This window comes from Centroberyx affinis, unplaced genomic scaffold, assembly GCF_046629955.1.
Source record: "Centroberyx affinis isolate AG114_WGS23_722 - 3 ecotype Tasmania unplaced genomic scaffold, CSIRO-AGI_Caff_v1 ptg002153l_1, whole genome shotgun sequence".
Lineage (NCBI taxonomy): Eukaryota > Metazoa > Chordata > Actinopteri > Beryciformes > Berycidae > Centroberyx > Centroberyx affinis.
In genome coordinates, this window is record NW_027280469.1 from 52,016 (window position 1) to 70,176 (window position 18,161).

An 18,161-nucleotide genomic window follows, 5' to 3' on the forward strand; every position below is an offset into this window, starting at 1 on the left:
GCTCTCACACGCCAGTCACAGAATTAGTCTGGAACAAAGAGGCAAAGAGATTTTTAATTCGGTCGAACCTTCATCCCTGTAAGCCTGCACACTGGCTTTACCTTTTCCTTCATCCAGCACTTCACTTACAGAATGGCTATCAGTCATACTACTCATCTTACACGCCACTCGGGCGATGAGAAAGCCTACTCAGCTGTCCTCGCGTTATCCAGTTATCTGGAGCCCCACCTCCGTGTGAACCGGTCTTACTTAACACACGGTACTTTCCTTTCTCTCTTTTCTTGATATCCAATGCATGCATTCCTCCCGCTGAATAAATTGAATGGCTAAGTATTTGCTTATGTAATAGTCTTGAAGCCCTTGAGTTAGTGTGTGTGTGGTTGATTACTGCATGAGTCTAGAGTCGCCCTCTGCAGTGTTATCTCAGTCAGGTAAGGGGCTTGTATAATGGGCCAGTATCTATGTCTGAGCGGAGGGCCGTGCGAATAAAGGGTGTCACATTTTGAAACTGACACGGCTCTCTGCCGGTCAAGTAATATTAAACAATGGATGGAGAAATCAGGCCATAGCCCAAATTAGAAACATGATACACAGGCAGAGAAGTGAGCTGAAGGAAGGATTGATCTGATCCATTTATCAGTATAGACACACACAGATGCAAAGTACACTTTGGACTTTTAGCTGTGTTGAAGAAAAAGATTATTTTTCCGTAGCAGCTTACATTTCATGCATCTGATGTATCTCTCCTCCTCCAGCCTCACTGCTCGGCTACTGTTCAGACCTGGGGCCTAGTGTACAGATCTAGACTCCATAGTGGGATTATAATATTGTGAAGAGAATCCATGGCTTTTACACTTTGGTTATTGATGTAAAATAAGTTTTTGATATATCACTGAAAATCTATGCAACCCCTTGATTTAGAAAAAAAAAAACATAAATCACAAATTTGTCTTTTAATTGGCTCAAGCATAAATGTATGCTTAAGAACTTTTTTATAAATGAGGCCTCGGCTCTGTTTATATTTAGATCTCTCAGCTCAACCGAGCTCATGTAAGGTCACACCCTGCTTACCTTGGTTCAAGATTATATGGAGGCTAAACATAGTCATGTCAAACAGAAAATAAAACGCAGACCCCAAAGGTCACACGTGACATGTCATCACTACCTGTCAACACTGCTGACATGACAACAGTCCCCTGCCCCCTGGGTGACAGCAGAGTCATCCATCTAATGCGACACTTAAAACTGGTCTGACATGTTGGCTGAGATCTTATTTCTTTGCTGGAAACATCCTGCTTATAAAACTCTAAACAAGCCAAGTTTAAATGCCCATTTATGAAATATATAAAACTGGCCACCAACTGGATAAATATATTGAATTTAATCAGTAGCAGATGCATAAATGTAAATGCAGCAGGAGATGCTGAAATGTAATATGTTAACACTTGCAGTTCATCAGCAGCAGCAGCAAAAGACATCAGAAATGAAACAGTACATTGTTTTGTTTGGACTCGAGAGTCACACATTACATGCATCACAAAATTAGAAGCACTGTGTAAGCATTATAGGGTGGCAACAGGTCGTACCATAGGTAGCATTAGGTTAAAAAATAACATTCAAAATGTGATTTAAAAACACATTACACAACTGGACTCATCATGTCCGTGAAAAGTGCCTACTGTATACAGCATATTACTGGTGTGCAGTGGTTATCAAAAATGACAGTTAATAATTTATATATGATTAATCACAGCACATACAGTGTTTAAAGTGAAAGAGGTGAGAAAGTGGCAGGTATAACAGTAGGTAGAATATGAGAATGGCCAATCCTCTCAATTCCCTTCATAAAAGATGTGAGATTTACTTTTTTTCCGCTTCACCTTGCCGTGGGACATTGGGATGCCCAGCGATTCCAGGCGGAAGGGGCGCGGCAGGATGGACTCTGAGCTGACAGCCAGGTTCATGTTGGAGCCGCTCACAGTGAGATGGGCCGTCCCGTTGAGCAGAGGGGGAGAGTGGATGGCTGCAGGAGAAGAGACCCCCGTCAGTTCAATAAGACCAGAGAGGAAAGGTGCTGAAATGTGAATTGTTTTGGCACTGTGACTGTTCCAGGCGGTTGTCACAATTTTATCCTTTATTATTTTGTAAATGGAAAAGTAATTTTTTTTTTAAGAAGATGCAAGTGTTTGCTTGCTGGGCTGGGGGATTGTTGCATAATAGCAATGATTTTGCCACTGACGCTTGTTCAGGACAACCGCATCCTTTCAGATTATTATTTTGCAATGATCTTGTGTCTGTTTAGGATGTTAATATGGTAGGTAGGTGTTTGCAGTTTTAAAAGTTTATCTCAACTTCATCTTATCTAAAGATGACGACTTTTGTTACACAATTAACTTATGCATGATCTCGGCTCGATCAATTGACCCCCCCCCCCAAAGAATCGGCACTTAAACATCTAAAGAAAAAACAAAAACACACAGGATGTTGACTGTTGTTGTTTAGGTAATTAAATTGCTAATTTGCAATTGATTCATCCTCTCTATTCGTTGTCCTGGGCCAGGAGGAGTCTGTAGGTCCTGACCTTACCGTGTCCCTTGGTGGTTTCGCCTCCCAGCAGCTGGCTGGCTCTCTTCGACTTGAAGTAGTTGCTGGCGATATTCTCACTGTCACTGCGGTCCAGCATCTCCTTGTACCTGTCCTCTTCCACCTGCTGAAAACAAACAGGCGTAAGGATCCATGCCAGTGTATATGTAGTGGTGTTTTGAGTAAGAGATGATGCATGGATGAAGCACAACACACACACACACACACACACACACACACACACCATAAATGCCTCTCCAGTATCAGCAGCTGAGCCTCTGCATGCTGAAAGTCTTGGAGCGAGGGCAGCCACAGCTAAGAGAGAGAGAGAGAGAGAAAACGTGTAAAAGACGAGATCTGCAATACACACAGCAGTTATGTCTACTTTCTATTTGCCCCCTCACACGTCTCACCTGAAGGCAGTGATGTTTTCTGCACCACCACATCAGGCAGCCTCCAGGCAGCACTGTCCTCGTCCCAAGTGGATTCTTTCCTCAGGCGGTCCAGGTTGCTGTAGTTGCAGTCCCGGCGCACCAGGGGCGCCATGCGCTCCAGCAGGCTGTTCAGCAGCTGGCCCTCCCTCTCCAGCCGGCGGATGGTCGCCAGGTAGTCGTTCCTCTCCACCTCGAACTCTGCCTGTAGGTCACGGATCTCCAGCTTGGCGGCTTTCAGCTGTCACATGAGATGGACGTGGTTTTACGGGTCAGGTTGAATGCCACAAGATTATTTCTCCTCAGACCCTCTTGTCGTTCTTGTCAACTGCAAAGAGTTTCTGCACTTTTAATTTCACATTATACAGTATCAGTTAAAGTGGGAATCCACGAGACCTCTTGGTTTTTTTTGGTGCTAAGCAGTCATAGTTGTGGAGGTTTTGCACTACATTTCCCAGAAATCACTAGGCAATCAAACAGTGTGGTGTCTTTTTCTTTAGATTTTCTGTTGATGAAGTTTGAGTTTCTATGTATTCTTTGTCTATTCAGCCATGGTGGCTATCGCTACTCACGCTAACTAGAAAATTCGTTTTTCTTCTATTTAGACAGCCATACAAATCATTGTTTCTGCTGCCAGAAACATAAAACATATCACCTCCTCTGCAGCAAAGGATTTTTTTTCCCAGGAAAGACCTACCAGACTCAGAGTGTTTAGAACAGCAAAGGTAAATGCTGAGTATAGGTTGGATCACTTGGCCTATATGTTATATCATTCGGCCATAGAGAAAAGCAAAATGGACATTTATTTATATTAAAGTGTCACAGATTATTACTTCAACAGTGACATTCTAGACTCGATATCCAATATTGCCAAGAGCAGCGAAAATGTCTGAGAGTTTACAACAAAGAAGGGTTTGCAGAAGACCTAAAATACATACTGTATTCCCTTCTCATTCACACCCAGATTCATTTTTGTACATCGCTCCAAGCCTTTGATACATCCCACAGATATATATCCCACTGTTACGCTCATCCTACAGCCACTGTGCCCCACCTTGCCCTGGATCTTGTCCAGCACTTGGCTTTTGGCGTGAACCTCTTCTTGGATGGAGTCATAGACGTTCAGCAGCACATTCTCGCTCTCCTCGCTGTTCTCCGACAGAGCGTGGATGAGCTGGATCTTTCTCTGGTCAGCCAGGTTCTTCCTCTGCCGGTGTCTCTGTTGCAGCTCCTTGTTCCTGGCCTGCTCCCCTCCCACCACCTCCTGCTCCAGCTGCTGCAGCCTGAGCAGCAGGTGGACAGCAAAAAAAAATAAATCAGCTTGATGTGAACAGGGACAGGATGTAGGAGTAGGATAATCACATCAAACTATTTGACAACAAGAGGCAAAAATAAAATTTAATCATCATGTACCATGGTAGCGGGACATAATAAAGGAAGGAGTCTATATCTTACAAGCACTGATGAAGGTAAGGATCACGAGAACTGTGTGTGTGACATTTAAGACAGCGGCAGAGTGTGTACAGGTTCATTATTTAAGCCCACATACCTCTCCAGGACATGTTTCTGGTCCAGAGGCCCTGGTGTGGTGGCAGCAGGTGTGTCTATGTGCCCTTCTCCCTCTGGTCCTCTTTTGACACCGACCACTGCACGAGTTACCTGAGGCTGGCTCGCCAACATGAGGAGAAAAAATATTTTCACCTGACCTGATCCTTACTCAGTATTTAAAAAAAAATATTATCCAATTTGTTTCTAATAATCCATTGTCAGTTTTCCTTACATGCCGGCAATCATTTCAAGTATTTGTCACATTTTCTAAAACGGTGGATATCGAATTTTTGGTGAGCGGTGGTTCTACAGAGCTGGAGCACAGTACCTTGGTCAGCGACGGTCCTTCAGCAGCACTGTGGTATGAGGGATCAGTGTTGAGGCAGAGCTCTTCCTCCTGGACTTGGGTCGTACAACTGGAGCTCTCTGACATTAGGAAGCAAGACAACAGGAAGACTTCATACATCACAGAAAAACAATGTCAGTAGATACACTGATTATACATTGTTTTATCAAGATGTTAGCTGATAATAGAACTCTTCAGATGAAGAGCCATATATGCTGTATTTCCTCAGATGACTGATGTTTTCAAACCTCATTATCTTAAGAAAAAAAGTTTTAGCACTGAACACTGATTTTTAAAAACATTACTGGTCATATAGTTTTGGAGGATGTATAATGTAAACATTCAAAATGATTTGGATTGATTGTACTGTACATCGAACATTGAAAATTTTCAAAAACAAACTTGTATGGTTCTGTGTCTCCAGGCTGAAATGAGTTTACAGTATGGGCAGATGTTCTTGTTACCGTTCGTTGGGTCAGAGCTCCCCCTGCTGGCTCTGGCATTCTCCAGATTAGACAGTTTGGATTCATAGGAGCAGCACAGGGCAGCGATGTCCTCCTGGAGCTTGGCCTTGGATTCCTGCTCTGCGTTGTACTCAGCCTGCAGCCTGGCCAGCTTCTCCTCGTACTCCTGCACAGACAGCAGGATATAGGCTTATAAATAATCTGGTACTTGAAGGTGTGTAAGTAGTGATGTGAAGTGATTTACTGGTGCAGGAATGGTCTGTAGCTACCTCTTTAATCTTCTCCTTCTCTGCCTCTGTGGTGCTGGACTGTGGCCTTGACAGGACAGCAGAAACCTCAGACAACTGACCAGCCAGCAAAGCTACATACACGATAAAAAAAAAAATAGCAGCTTTTAGAATGACAGACAACAAATCAGCAGATGCAAATTAAGCATCACAGATTCCAAAATCTCTAAGTGATTCTTAAATAGTTTGAACAAATAGTTTCCCTAATGTGAAGTGGCTTGCCTGGCCCCTCTATGACACTCACAGGAAAGGTTGGCAGCACCCAGCTGGCCGGAGATGAGAGCGCGCAGGTTCTTGATCTCCTCCTGGTACTCCCGGAGCAGGGCGTCCTTGGGGTCCTCGTTGATGCGAGGCCTGTTCTGGATGCTCTTGGCCCGGTTGGCGTAGCGGAGTGTGCTCAAGCTCTCCTCGTAGTTGTTGTCTGCGGGCGAGAGACAGGCGACCATCAGGGTGCGCGTGTTCCCCCCCAGGGAGTCCTGCAGCAGCCGGGTCAACTTGGAGTCGCGGTAGGGGATGTATTTGGAGCGTCCGTCCACCAGCGCGGAGATGACGTTGCCCAGAGCCGAGAGGGACAGGTTGATCTTGGTGGCCTCCCGGAGCCGCTCGCCAGTGGCACCGGTTTTAGACTGGCGCTCGCTGCCTGCCAGGTCCACGAGGTTGAGTTTACCTGCTCTTAGGTGGTCCTCACCAGCTGCATCTGAGAACATGGAGTGAAGACAGGAACATGAAGAAAACATAACACTTTCAAAAGTTTGTGTCTGTCTGTTGTATTAAAGAACACATCCACCCTAAAAACTTAAAATAGCTATTTATGATGTACCTTGCTTTTCTGGGCCCATTTTGTTGTTTGGTTGAGTATTTTTCTTACAGCTAAATGGCCAAATGTAGACTATGTAATGTTGCGTCAAGCTGTTTCAAGCGCCTCCAAGAAGAAGACCCTCAGAATCAAAGAGCAAGAGCTTCTTTCTAGACTCACCATTTTGCACCAACATTCAACAATCATACAGGGAAAAATCCATCATAGAAGAGGCAGAGAGACCAATTTGTCCCAGAAAATAGACCAGAAAGCAATGCAGCCAGAAGACGTGTTTTGAATAACGAGCCAATTAGCTGGCTAACTATATATATATATATATGCTCCTATGCCCTATACTTTTGATAGAAAACAACAAGTTCACGTCCCTTCTGTGGGGGTTGTCAAAAGGCATTCTGGGAAACGTGGGAAATCACTAACTGAAGTAGAAGTAGACGAGGCAGGTTGAGGGAAAGTGGGTGAACATCACAGATTGATGGTATCTAACAGCATAAGAGTATCTGAGGATGGATTTTTCCTTTAATGTTGAGCTGGTGACATTATGAGACATTACAGGTCCACATGCTCCTACACATACACAGAGATAGAGAAAAACACTGAATTCTCTTGTCTAGTTTTTTCTTTGTCACTAATAAAAGATGTGTCATGCATGCCTGTCTCTGACTTATGTGTTAAAGGGATTGTGACAGTGTGTCTGTGTGTGCGCGTGTGTGTGTGTGTTCACCGGTGTTGCAGATCTCCAGGTGGATAGTGAAGATGGAGTGGGAGCGGGAGGAATCTTTGTTCATCAGTGTGTAGCCCACAGACCGGTTCTTCCAGCCTTGCTCCATGATTCGCTCACACTCCCCCACACTGTGCACTGTGTGCATGGAGAGGTCCCGCACATACACCCCACGCTCTGGGTGCTCTTTCAGCTGGCATGTACACACACACAGACACACACACACATAAACATACACACACACAAACCAAATCTGTCATCTTGTTTGGACACCTTGACCTTCAAGGAGTGACGTATGTACTGTGCTTTAAAGTCACCAAGGCGACGTCTATTGTGCACAAATTACAAGCATCATGTTCACTGTTGGAGAGTAGTCTGAGTAACAGGTTTCATAATCATGGTATTTATCAGGAAACAGTCATCCTTTACCTTGTAATGGTTATTAATATATTAGTCTTACCTCCATTCTCTGTTTGGTGTCATTTCCTAAGAGGTCTCTGATTTCTTCATTGTAAATCTCTAAGTAGGAGGCCCTCACCAGGAATTTTGTATTTTCTGCACACTAGCTTGCACACACACACACACACACACACACACACACACACACACAAAACGATTCTGTTTGAGCGCACAAACTTCAGACAAGCCTGGAGAGAGACTCCCACTGGAACAAGACGAATAGGTTGCAATTGGGGAGACTTTATGTTTGTATTTTTCGCACGGCGTCTATGAATTCATAAAACAAATATATTGCAGGGTTGACAGGTTTCATATGTCGAAGTTAGGCCGTACCCACCTGAATACTCTCAAAGATGTGCTCAAAGGCTCGAGGTATGACTCCTCTCTGGGCTGCAGGCTCAGACACACCCTGCATGGTGAAAGACTTACCGCTTCCAGTCTGTCCGTAGGCAAAAATTGTGCCATTGTACCCCTCAGTGACACCCTGTCAACACGGAAAATGGGGCATCAGTGACTTTTTGCATAAGAATTTCTTTGAAAAACTCTGAACCTGCTGACCTTTGCAAGTGACTGACAGCAGAGTCTTAAGTAAGTAATGAGGTCTGAAGTCATTAGCAATGGGATATAGGCTACTAGAAGGTGGCAAGCAGGGTTTAGCCTACTGACTGAAGCATGCTACTGTATTTTGTTTCAGGGTGTCCAATGACCAACAAGCTAGTTGTTACTACCTGGCTCTCCAGACTGTAGCAGTGTATTAACAAAAAAAAGCAGACTCAAAACGGGTTAAGGAGCCTACCTCCACCAAAGGATAGGCAATCTCGTTGTACATCTGCTCGGTGGTTTGGTCGATGAAGTAGGTGCCATCGAAGGTGAACTGTTTGGGAGGCTCATCCGTCACCCCGGGTTTCTTGATGAAACACTGGCAGTGGTTCAGGTCCATGGACAGCACCCTCTTGCAATTCAGGGCCTTCTCCCTGTCATTCATGGGCCTGCACCTGACCACCACCTTCACCGACTCTGACCCCATCCTTCACCTGTCAACCCCTCTTCCTCTCCACCAGTGATTTGTACAGTAGAAAACAGATGGAGCAAGGCAAAACTGTTCAATACTGCCTAGGTTAACTACATCTCTAATAAGCAGTGGGGTCCAGGTACTGCCAGCTTAAAACATCCTCCAATCAAATGACAACTATCAAGCTTGCATCTGGAAAATATATAGCTAATGTTAAAATTCTCCCTATGTAAAAGCCGTTTAAAATTAACTATTCATTGACTAATAGCACATCATGTCATGCAACCTAACTGCCATTCCTTCAGCTCCAGCCAACAGTGTTGCTCTGCTAACTTAACCGCTAACAGTTAACGTTAACGTTAGTCTTTTAACGCTACTGACATCTCGGTTGGAGCCCACAACGTAAACCAGAGGATGACATACGCCAGTTTAAAAAAGACAAAAAAGAGAAAAACTAGCAGCAAATACTCAAAGATAACAAAAGCCGGAGTCGAGGAGGAAACATTTCCAGACACTGTGATCCCTCGCTAGCCTACAAGCCCCCTGCCATTTCTCTTCTTCCCACGGCGTTTGAAGTTGCTTAGCAACAATAAACAACTGGAGAGAGGTGTATGTGTGACAGCGCCTGACCGGCAGCCATTTTGGTAAGGATGGAGTGAGGTCAAAGATCACAAATGTTCAGTTATGTATGCTTATAAAACATGTTTGTATATAGTTGTGTATAAAACAAATCTCCATTTATGATGTTATTACTTGAAGAAAGAATGTGAACTAACAGCTTTTTAAATTAGTGTGTAGCTCCTCCTGGTTCTTCCATATAAACATGAGATGGGAATCATATTTTTCCCTAAACAAGTAGCCTACATTTTACACTATAAGTTATTTCCTTTCCCATCCTATGTCTAAGAAACTGTACTCTACTTGTCAGTGGATATATTATCAACATGGAAAACTACTTTCAACACATTTTTCACATTTCAACACATCTTGCACTGTGCATCGACTGGTGTGCTAAATGTCTCCCCCTTTTTGGGCATTGAATGTTGTTTTCTATTGCCTTCAGAGAGGATAAATGTATAAGTGTGATCAAAGATCGGTCATTAATCAGTGTCTACCACCACCACTACACAACAAAAACCGCACGCAAGACTTGATTCTACAGTATAATTCATTTATATCAGCTGTTATTGCCATTCTGTATGCCAAATGCATCATGCCTGAGCATGAAAAAAAAAAGAAGATAAGAGCCATGGAATACCAGCTCCATGAAACATTAAAATTTGATCAACTATAATTGAACATCTTCACAAAGCAAGGCACCTACAAAAAATAAAAGAAAAAAAGAAAAACATTAGGTGCAACAAGTGCAGCTATCCAGGTCTTGACCTCAGTGAAGAAGCCCATATTGAATGATCAATTACAGGGAACTTATCACACTCCATATATCCAGGCCTTAAAACACTTATAGATGTGCCTTATAGGCACATTTAAAAATATTATAAAAGTTTATATTGAACACCACATGATAAAAGCAAGTACAAAACATTACATGTTCGACAAAAAAACATACCCTTACTTTGACAAAACGCCTTGTATATTACATAAGTGCCAACACTGTATCAAAAATAGGTGCGTTGTGTTTTACAAAGTTTTAAAAGCCTCATTGCAACACCGAATGTGATTTAAAAGTAAGTCATATTTGTGCAAAAGAAAAAAAAAAAAAAAAAGGTGTCACGGTTGTCACTTATGCTGTATCCTCTGAGGGTGGCAATCCACATATTTCAGTGTCCAGGGTTTAAAACCATTGCCTTCTTTGGGTAGTTTTAACTTTACTTTTCTTCAGGCTCTTGTGCAGCTTGGGGGCTTGAGGCCGGCTGGTACTCTCCTCCCACTCGTAGCAGTGGTTCACCCGGGCGCAGCTCAGCGTGCTCGCCAGCTCGTCCTGCGACTCCGTGTAGTGTTCGATCAACGCTGCGATGGAGCTGAACTCACTCTTGCATTTCTAGCACAAAGACAAACCAGAGGGGAAAAAAAAGAATGAAAATTAAGATGCAGTAGAGAGGTGAATACAGTTAAAACTACGGTTAGACTGATATATCAGTTTGACGAAATATATTTTCTTTCCGTATTTTATCTATTCATTGAGTTAATTAACTAATCTATCCCAGAGTTTCCCTTACCATTGAATGTGTGGGTCCCCCTGCATTAAAAACCTACTAAACCTAAAAGCATTTCATTAATCTGGATTTCAATGAAGAGTTTTAGTGTTGCATGATGGTCTGAATGCGGTTTCAGAGGCTTCTCCACCAAGTAGAAGAATAAAAATTTGGTTGAAACACTGAATACTTGTAATTTTATGACATTAAAGTGGAAAAATAGCTATTGGCAGGTTCAATACAAAAGTGTTGGTATCGGCCTTCAAAAAACCCATATTGGCCAAACTATTTAAAGCGTTACAATTTCTTTTTCAATCATGTAATTACTGGAAGGTTATGTGGAATATGCGTCTTTGTGGAGAGGGAGATATTACAGTTTATCTGCAAAAAAGTATTTCATTTGTTGTTCAGAATCTTGTTCATCTGATGCAAAAATGCAATTAGCATCTGAGGATTTTCCATGTTCCATTACAGTGAATATTAACTCGACAGAACAAACTCCACACTCGCCGTCCCCTACTGATCAATTATTTACAAGAATTAACGAGTTACCTCCAGCAGGAATTTGCCCTTCCGGGTGTTTTCTATGAGGTGGGTGACCAGGCCGGAGGGGAGGCGGATGATGAGGGAGCCACAGTTGGGTTTCTTGGGATGGGGGCAGAGGAGGTAGGATCCCAGGACATCCTCTGCAAGCAGGGAGGAGCTGCTGTCACTGCAAGGCGGAACAGAGAGAAGGAAGAAACCCACTGATGTGTGTTCAGGACGGTCTAATCGGAGTCAGACGGGGGAATGTGTCACTCACGTTGCGATACCAGCCCAGCACCAGACCGCGTGGGCCAACGCTTCTTCTGTTTCGGCGAGGCTGGGGGTGCGGGCTCTCTTCGCCGCCGCTTTGTCCTGCTCCTTTCCTGTTTGACACACGAGAGGAGAGATTCATGGGAATTCTGTGATGATTACACTCCAAGAGGTTCTAAAGGGGGGGGGGCAGGGGGGGATTTTCTCGCAGGCTTGTTTGCTTTGGAAAACATCCCAGCTCAAGGGGAGTATCAGTGATGGGAATACATTGGATTGAGATGAACAAAACAAGTGGTGATGAAGTAACCCGCAAAACCCCAAGCTCCTGCTCTGACATGTTCAAGTCAAACATCACATGAACATCGGTGTGAAGCTTCACAGTGAGAGGCTTTATGGAAATTTACTATAACCCGTGTGAAGCTGATGATACACAGGCAAGTTCTTAGGACAAAAAGAGGGCAATAGTAACTGACAAATTTAACAGTTGGAGGAGGGAAAATGGATGAAATAACAGAAACTGCTGCCATCACTGCCATCTTGGCCTCCTTTTTTCTACTGAAAAATAATAAATTAATCATTTTATCAAGGTTATCCACTGCAATTTCATAACACAAAATTATAGGCTGGTGTAGAGCTTTGGCGTCCAACAGCTCGCTAGCTTTCGAGATTAAATGGTATATACAAAGAATAGCTATAATTTCCTAGTTAGTGTGCCTGCTTTGCAATGCAAAGGAGCACACTCTTATTATTGCTCATACTTATTATTATTCTTCCTTGCAAAACTTCGGCGTGTAACTAGTCTCGGGGCGTAGTTGCGACACCCCTCAAAATACATCAAAACGTGCGCCTTGAACGGGAATCAAGTGCTATGACTTTTCTTAGAGATTGTACGTAAAGTTTTCGCACGAAGTGCGAAAACGTGCGATTTTCGGCCCATTGAAATGAATGGAGAATCGGGAAAAAAAACGCAAAATTCATCAAACCGGCCCCTCTTTGGAGCCACGCCACTTGGTCATACTTTGTCGCAGAAACATGATTGAAAGTTTACACGGGTCACAAGACTTTGAACTCTGTTGGTCTAAAGACACTTTTCAATAGCTACTACGGTTTTTACGCAATCGCAGTTTACGTTTTATAAGACTTTTGGACAGTTTCAGATTTTATAATGGGTGTGTATTGCGCGGAATGTTCAGACCTAGAGCACGTGACGTCGTCACACACTCTAGCTCCACGCCTTCAAGTTTGATCAGAAATCTTCCAAACATTATCATCTTAGTCCCACAGCTTCCACTCTACAAGCAAGATTTATACACCAAATTGTAGGCATTTTTGTCCTCTCTCACCCAATGTTACTTCCATTGAAATAGGACCCACGGTTTTTGAATAAATCGCCCAAAAGGGCAGGGAGTGCCGTCCGACACTCCCATCCGCTTCCATGTAATTTGACCGCTCAAACCCAGAGTGAGAAGAAGAAAAGGAGGTGATTTATATTTTATCACAGCTCCTTTTTTTTTAAAATCATACAGACACATGTCATACATCAGTGTCGCCAGTGAAGTCTTGGGACGCTCAAAGTGAAAAAACATTTTCGATGCGAGCTTTACTTTTCGAGATACAGGGATTTGTTCGGCGACCGGTTTTGGCTTATTGTGAGTGCTAATGAAACATTAGTTCAAAGTTTCCCGCCACAGGGAGGCGCTGTATCCATAGCAACTAGTGACTCAGTCTCTGGGCAGAAATTGTCACACCTGCCCGTGATTGGCTAGGTCGACAGTTAATACTGTTTAATACTGTTTAATACTGTCATACTGTTTGTGTTTGTGTGTGTGCGAGGGATGGAGATGCGCACCAAGCAGCAGGCACACTCAAAATTTCCTGAAATTTTCTAGTTGTGTTTACTATTTGGTAGCAGCTGGACAGTTTCAAGATTATTTTGGGCTGAGGAGAGGTCACCTGACCAATTTTCTTGTCTTTGATTGGTTGATTGATTGACCTTGCTAGCAAAGCTTGTTCTCTGATCAAGCTTGACTAGATTGTGTATCATCACCTTGAGACAAGACCATTATCTGTCACCTTATGAAATAGTCTACACTTAAGTATTCACACCACAACAGACAGTGAGTGCGTGCCCATCACCCATCACCTCACACTGAGGGTTTTGCGTTACCTAATCAACTCTTTGACTCTTGAAAGCGCTCTTTGAACACTTGGCCCACCTTGTGGCGAGTTCAGTCGCTCCTGAACATTGCGCTGCTTGAGCGGGGTGAACGTGAAGGAGCGATACGCCCCAGAGCGCAGGACTTTGTTGCGGATGGCTTTCTTGCGCACCAGCGAGGGAGAGGCGGTGAAGACTTCCTCTTGGCTGCTGAGATGATCTTCAGAGGAATTCTTCTTTGACTTCTTCTACAGACGGGAGAAGAAAAATAGCTTGTGTTTGCATGAGTGGTCAAAAATGAGACTGGAAGAAGTGTTGTTTTTGTTAGTCAGTCAGCAGCAGCACAAATATCCGTGATTGTCATAAGGCCCATTCACATCTACAATAATTGCAAGGGTAACAAAAAACCTGAATCTTGTGTTTTGGGAGAGAAAGGAATCAAATTGCCATTGGGTCATGCAGAAATACTTGTAAAACTTGTAAAAAAAGGAGTAGCGCCCGTAAAAGAGCACTTGATTCTCGCAGCTCGTCCCTCCTTTGCCGCAATTCATGAACCAAAATCCTGTGATTATGTCGTTTAGTTACTACTTTAAAGTGCAAATAAAGTAAAAGTCAGTAAAGTAATCATCCTCCATTTTGGTCTGAAAATTTGCACGGCGAAATAAAACGATATCGTAGTGTGAATGCTTGAGTGACAATGTTATGTTTATAGTTGTCGTTCTAGATGTGAATGGGCCTTTAGAGCAGTAATATCAGCGGGTGGGGGTGAATACAGGGAGACTCTCAGGTCCGGACCTTGGCCCCGGGCAGCAGCCCTCTGAAGGGGGCTCGTCTGAAGGACACCAGGGCGCTGACGCTGAGGGGGAAGCCGTGGTTGAGCAGGGAGGGGTTGCGACGCGGCAGCGGGCCGACAGACTCTTCCTGGGCCTCCTCTGGGTGCTTCTCCAGGTAGGACAGCTGGAAACAGCGGCACAGCAGCAGGTTCAGGAACTGGGCCTGAGGGAGACACAATCCAACAGTTATATTCCAAAAACGCCAGTATCCATTTTGGAGGGGTGAAAAAAAAAAAAACATTACCTGAAGTTGAACATTCAATAGCTCTACAACTTTGAGGATCCAGTGTGTGAAAGTGTTATCAATTTAGCAACCAAGGACTTAGGGTATCCAATACACTTTAAAAATAATTTTGTATAAAGGGGCATGAAGTAATCCGTTACTTTTATCGACCTCCAAAGGCAACGAAGGAAGTACAAGACCATCGACAGTCTCTGGCACAGTTTACAGTAGCCCAACTGACATAAATAAACTTATATTGTCAAGCTAATTGCTATCTAATTACAGCTGAGGTCCAACAGAAATGTCTAGTGAAGAGGCAATATAGCATCATGCAAAACACTGTGATGATAATACTACTTTTGCATTTGCTTTTTTTGGCCTGAGAACAAAACGTGTTTGTTCCAAAACAGTGCGGGAAAGTGAGTTTTGAAATGTCAGCACTTGGCAAAGTAACTGCTATTAAACAACAACCATGTCAACCCCCCACAGATATATCATGGTCATTGTCTGCAGTGGGACAGTAAAAACCTTTAATTTTGTCCCATCAGTCATTTTGTAATTCGAAGAGGGGTGGGGGCTTCTTTATCTTAAAGTCAGCTAGGTTGTAGTAAAGAAACATAGGATACTGAAAATGAGAGTTAGAAGGTATGAGGGAAAGTTTATGCGGGTTTGTGAGTTTGGTGCTCACCGCTCGGGAATGCCTAGCTTTAAAGAGATGGCAGTACAGCTGGGCGTCGGCGCTGCCTGGGTTGTGGGAGACGAAGGCGAACTGGGCGTCGCGGGGCCGGGCGGTCGACAGAGACACTCTGCGCAGAGCGTGAGCCATCAGGAGGGTCTGCACACAGGCAGGAGCACAGGACATCATTTAACCAGAGAGGGGCTGAAGTCTCACACTGACAGCAACGTTAATCTGTGTGTCCAGGTCATGCACACTCCTCAGATCAAACTGAGCATGTGCAAGTAAAGCATTCTCCTTACCGTCTCATCCTCATTGTACATTTTCACTCCCTTGATTGAGAATTTCAGGGACACAGTCCTCCTCCTCCTGCATGTCTGATTGTAAAAAAACAAAGATGTTATATTCTCCATATAGCTGTTATCAAGGGTGGAAGTAATTACAGAGCACTCCATAAACATCAGAAACTGGACAATCATAAATTGACAAATTATAATGGAGCCATTCACAGTGAACGGCCAGTCAGCAATGAAGATAAGAGTAATCTGACTTTTCTTTGTTTGTGCACTTTATTTTGTAATTTCTAAAATAATCTAGTTCTCAACCTTTTGGAGTTACATGGGAAAGATCACATCTAACAAAGTAACTCTTTAACTTTTAAACTCAGTGACTTTTACTGAGTACATTTTAAATTAGCTACTTTTGACTTTTACTTAGATTTAGGGTAGTTTAGTAGATTTTTACAGCAACACTTTTACTTCTACTTAAGTACAATATCAGCAAAGTAACAATACTTCTACTTGAGTTGGATGTTATAGTACTCTTTCCACCACTGGCTGTTATGAAGTGCAGCCCACTGTCATATTGATATTTTTGAGTAACCTCCAAAGGGCCATAGTACTCACTTTGAGGGACTTCAGCTGTGTGTGCAGTTGCTCAATCTGGTCATCCAGGCAGCAGTCATCCACAGGAAATGAGCCCACATACTTTACAGTAAAAACAGAGGTTTAGGCAAAACAACACTGGCAGCCTGTGTAAAGGAAACTGATGCAAAAATGTTGAATAACTGGACGGGATCGTTAATATCCGGAGTTACCTCTGCTGATCTCGTCACTGTCCCATCTTCCCTGACTGGTGCCTCACCCATGCTGCCTGTTTATCTGTGTGAACCCAGACAACCAGAGAATCTCAGCACTCAAAAGCACAGGCCATTATACGTAAATACAAATGCTTTAATAAAAATGCTGTCAAAAATAAAGTGCATTTTAGTGGAAATAGCCCAAGTTTATGGAGAGAGATTAGACTCACTTCAGCAGCATAGTAGTTTTAGCTCTTAAGGAAAACAACCTTAATTCTATAATACATTTACACAAAGACAAAGTAAGTAAACACAAAGTAAGACCCTATGGGACAAATCAAACAATTACACCACAGAAAATCCTGTAGTAATCCTACACGAGATTACAAAATACGATATGAAAGAACAGTATAAACTCACTATTGAGTAGGCGAGGCTACCACAGACACAATATGAATTCCCACTAAAATAGATAATATGATTTAGGACAATAATAGTGATTATTTGTCAGGGGAACCTTGTGTATTTGCGCTGTCGGGCAGCTGGTTGCGCTTTTCCCCAAACAGCTCCACTGTTTGGCTGTGAATGCGTCAAGCCGCTGACAACATACGTGCACGTTTTGTATTGGAGAATAAAAAAAAATGTTTGGTGAGCTTCTGTCTGTCCGAGCCGCAGCTACAGGCGAACAGGAAAAACACAGTAGGAATGAAAACATGACAAACAACATGTGGATTCAACTTTTCCCACTCGCGCGCGCGTTAGGCCACCAAGTGACAGCACACCGCTCATTTCTTACTCTTACATTAAGGCTTTGAAATCAAGACAACTCACTTTTAAAAAGCCGGAGAGCCTCCCCGCCACCGCCGCCCTGTCTGTGTCTCTCGACGGCGCAGTCGTTAAACCGATATTTCTCAAATCACTTCCAGCTCGACACACCTTGAAGGAGCCGCCCACACGGCACCAGCGCGCGCGCCTCACCTGCAGCAGCTCCGTCCTCGTCCTCGTCCTCGGCCCGGCCAGGTGTGCCGCGGGGCACCGGGACGTGTCGGGGGAAAAAGGAAAAGACACGGAGGGGACAGGAGGCGCGAGAGGGGGGGCCCACAAGCGTTTACACGTAAATGTGAAAGTTAGTGGAAGATATCATGCATTGAGTCACATCACCCTCCTCCTCCTCCTCCTCCTCCTCCTGTTCTTGGATTTTTCCCAGCTCAACATTCCTGATCATTGCGCAACTCAAACTGGTGACGTGTGCCTGGTATTCCCATGTTAGTATTATTATCCTCCGCTGTCAAAATGTTTATCCTGACGAAACATTACTGTGATATTCATATAATATTCCTATAGGGATTTATATGGAGTCTTTGCTGCTCAACTGTAACTTTATCTTGACTTTATGGTACTTTATATGGTAATTTTTAATCTCCTGTGGAATCACTAGAAAAAATCTCTATAGGAAGTTTTTTTTTGTGCATTATATTTTCAAGTTTTGCTGTGGTGTGTGTACTCTTGTATCAGCTGCTTCTCAAGTATTTATGTACCAACTCTGGTTTATTTCATTTCCTGTTTTTATTATGTATTAT

General features: G+C 43.4%; 2 protein-coding genes across 3 annotated transcripts; both read right to left on the reverse strand.

The window, feature by feature from the left end:
- Window positions 1-1,537: 1,537 nt before the first annotated feature.
- kif17 (kinesin family member 17) lies at window positions 1,538-8,680 on the reverse strand. Its single transcript, XM_071532011.1, has 14 exons — window positions 8,450-8,680; window positions 7,991-8,137; window positions 7,655-7,756; window positions 7,198-7,387; window positions 5,904-6,356; window positions 5,642-5,733; window positions 5,373-5,538; window positions 4,891-4,988; window positions 4,564-4,679; window positions 4,069-4,297; window positions 2,997-3,255; window positions 2,828-2,898; window positions 2,587-2,707; window positions 1,538-2,023 (listed from the first exon to the last, which is right to left on the reverse strand). Exons 1-14 carry the CDS (start codon window positions 8,678-8,680, stop codon window positions 1,833-1,835), a joined length of 2,466 nt encoding a protein of 821 aa, XP_071388112.1. The 3' UTR covers window positions 1,538-1,832.
- Window positions 8,681-9,825: 1,145 nt separating this feature from the next.
- On the reverse strand, window positions 9,826-17,597 carry sh2d5 (SH2 domain containing 5). 2 transcript variants are annotated; one of them, XM_071531995.1, is made up of 10 exons: window positions 17,413-17,597; window positions 16,600-16,663; window positions 16,409-16,489; window positions 15,806-15,880; window positions 15,516-15,662; window positions 14,567-14,767; window positions 13,833-14,013; window positions 11,624-11,729; window positions 11,374-11,533; window positions 9,826-10,667 (listed from the first exon to the last, which is right to left on the reverse strand). In XM_071531995.1, exons 2-10 carry the CDS (start codon window positions 16,648-16,650, stop codon window positions 10,461-10,463), a joined length of 1,209 nt encoding a protein of 402 aa, XP_071388096.1. In that variant the 5' UTR covers window positions 16,651-16,663; window positions 17,413-17,597; the 3' UTR covers window positions 9,826-10,460. The 2 variants fall into 2 exon arrangements, with proteins under 2 accessions (XP_071388096.1, XP_071388094.1); XM_071531993.1 differs by having other exon boundaries at window positions 13,833-14,019; window positions 17,413-17,596.
- Between the last annotated feature and the right edge of the window lie 564 nt (window positions 17,598-18,161).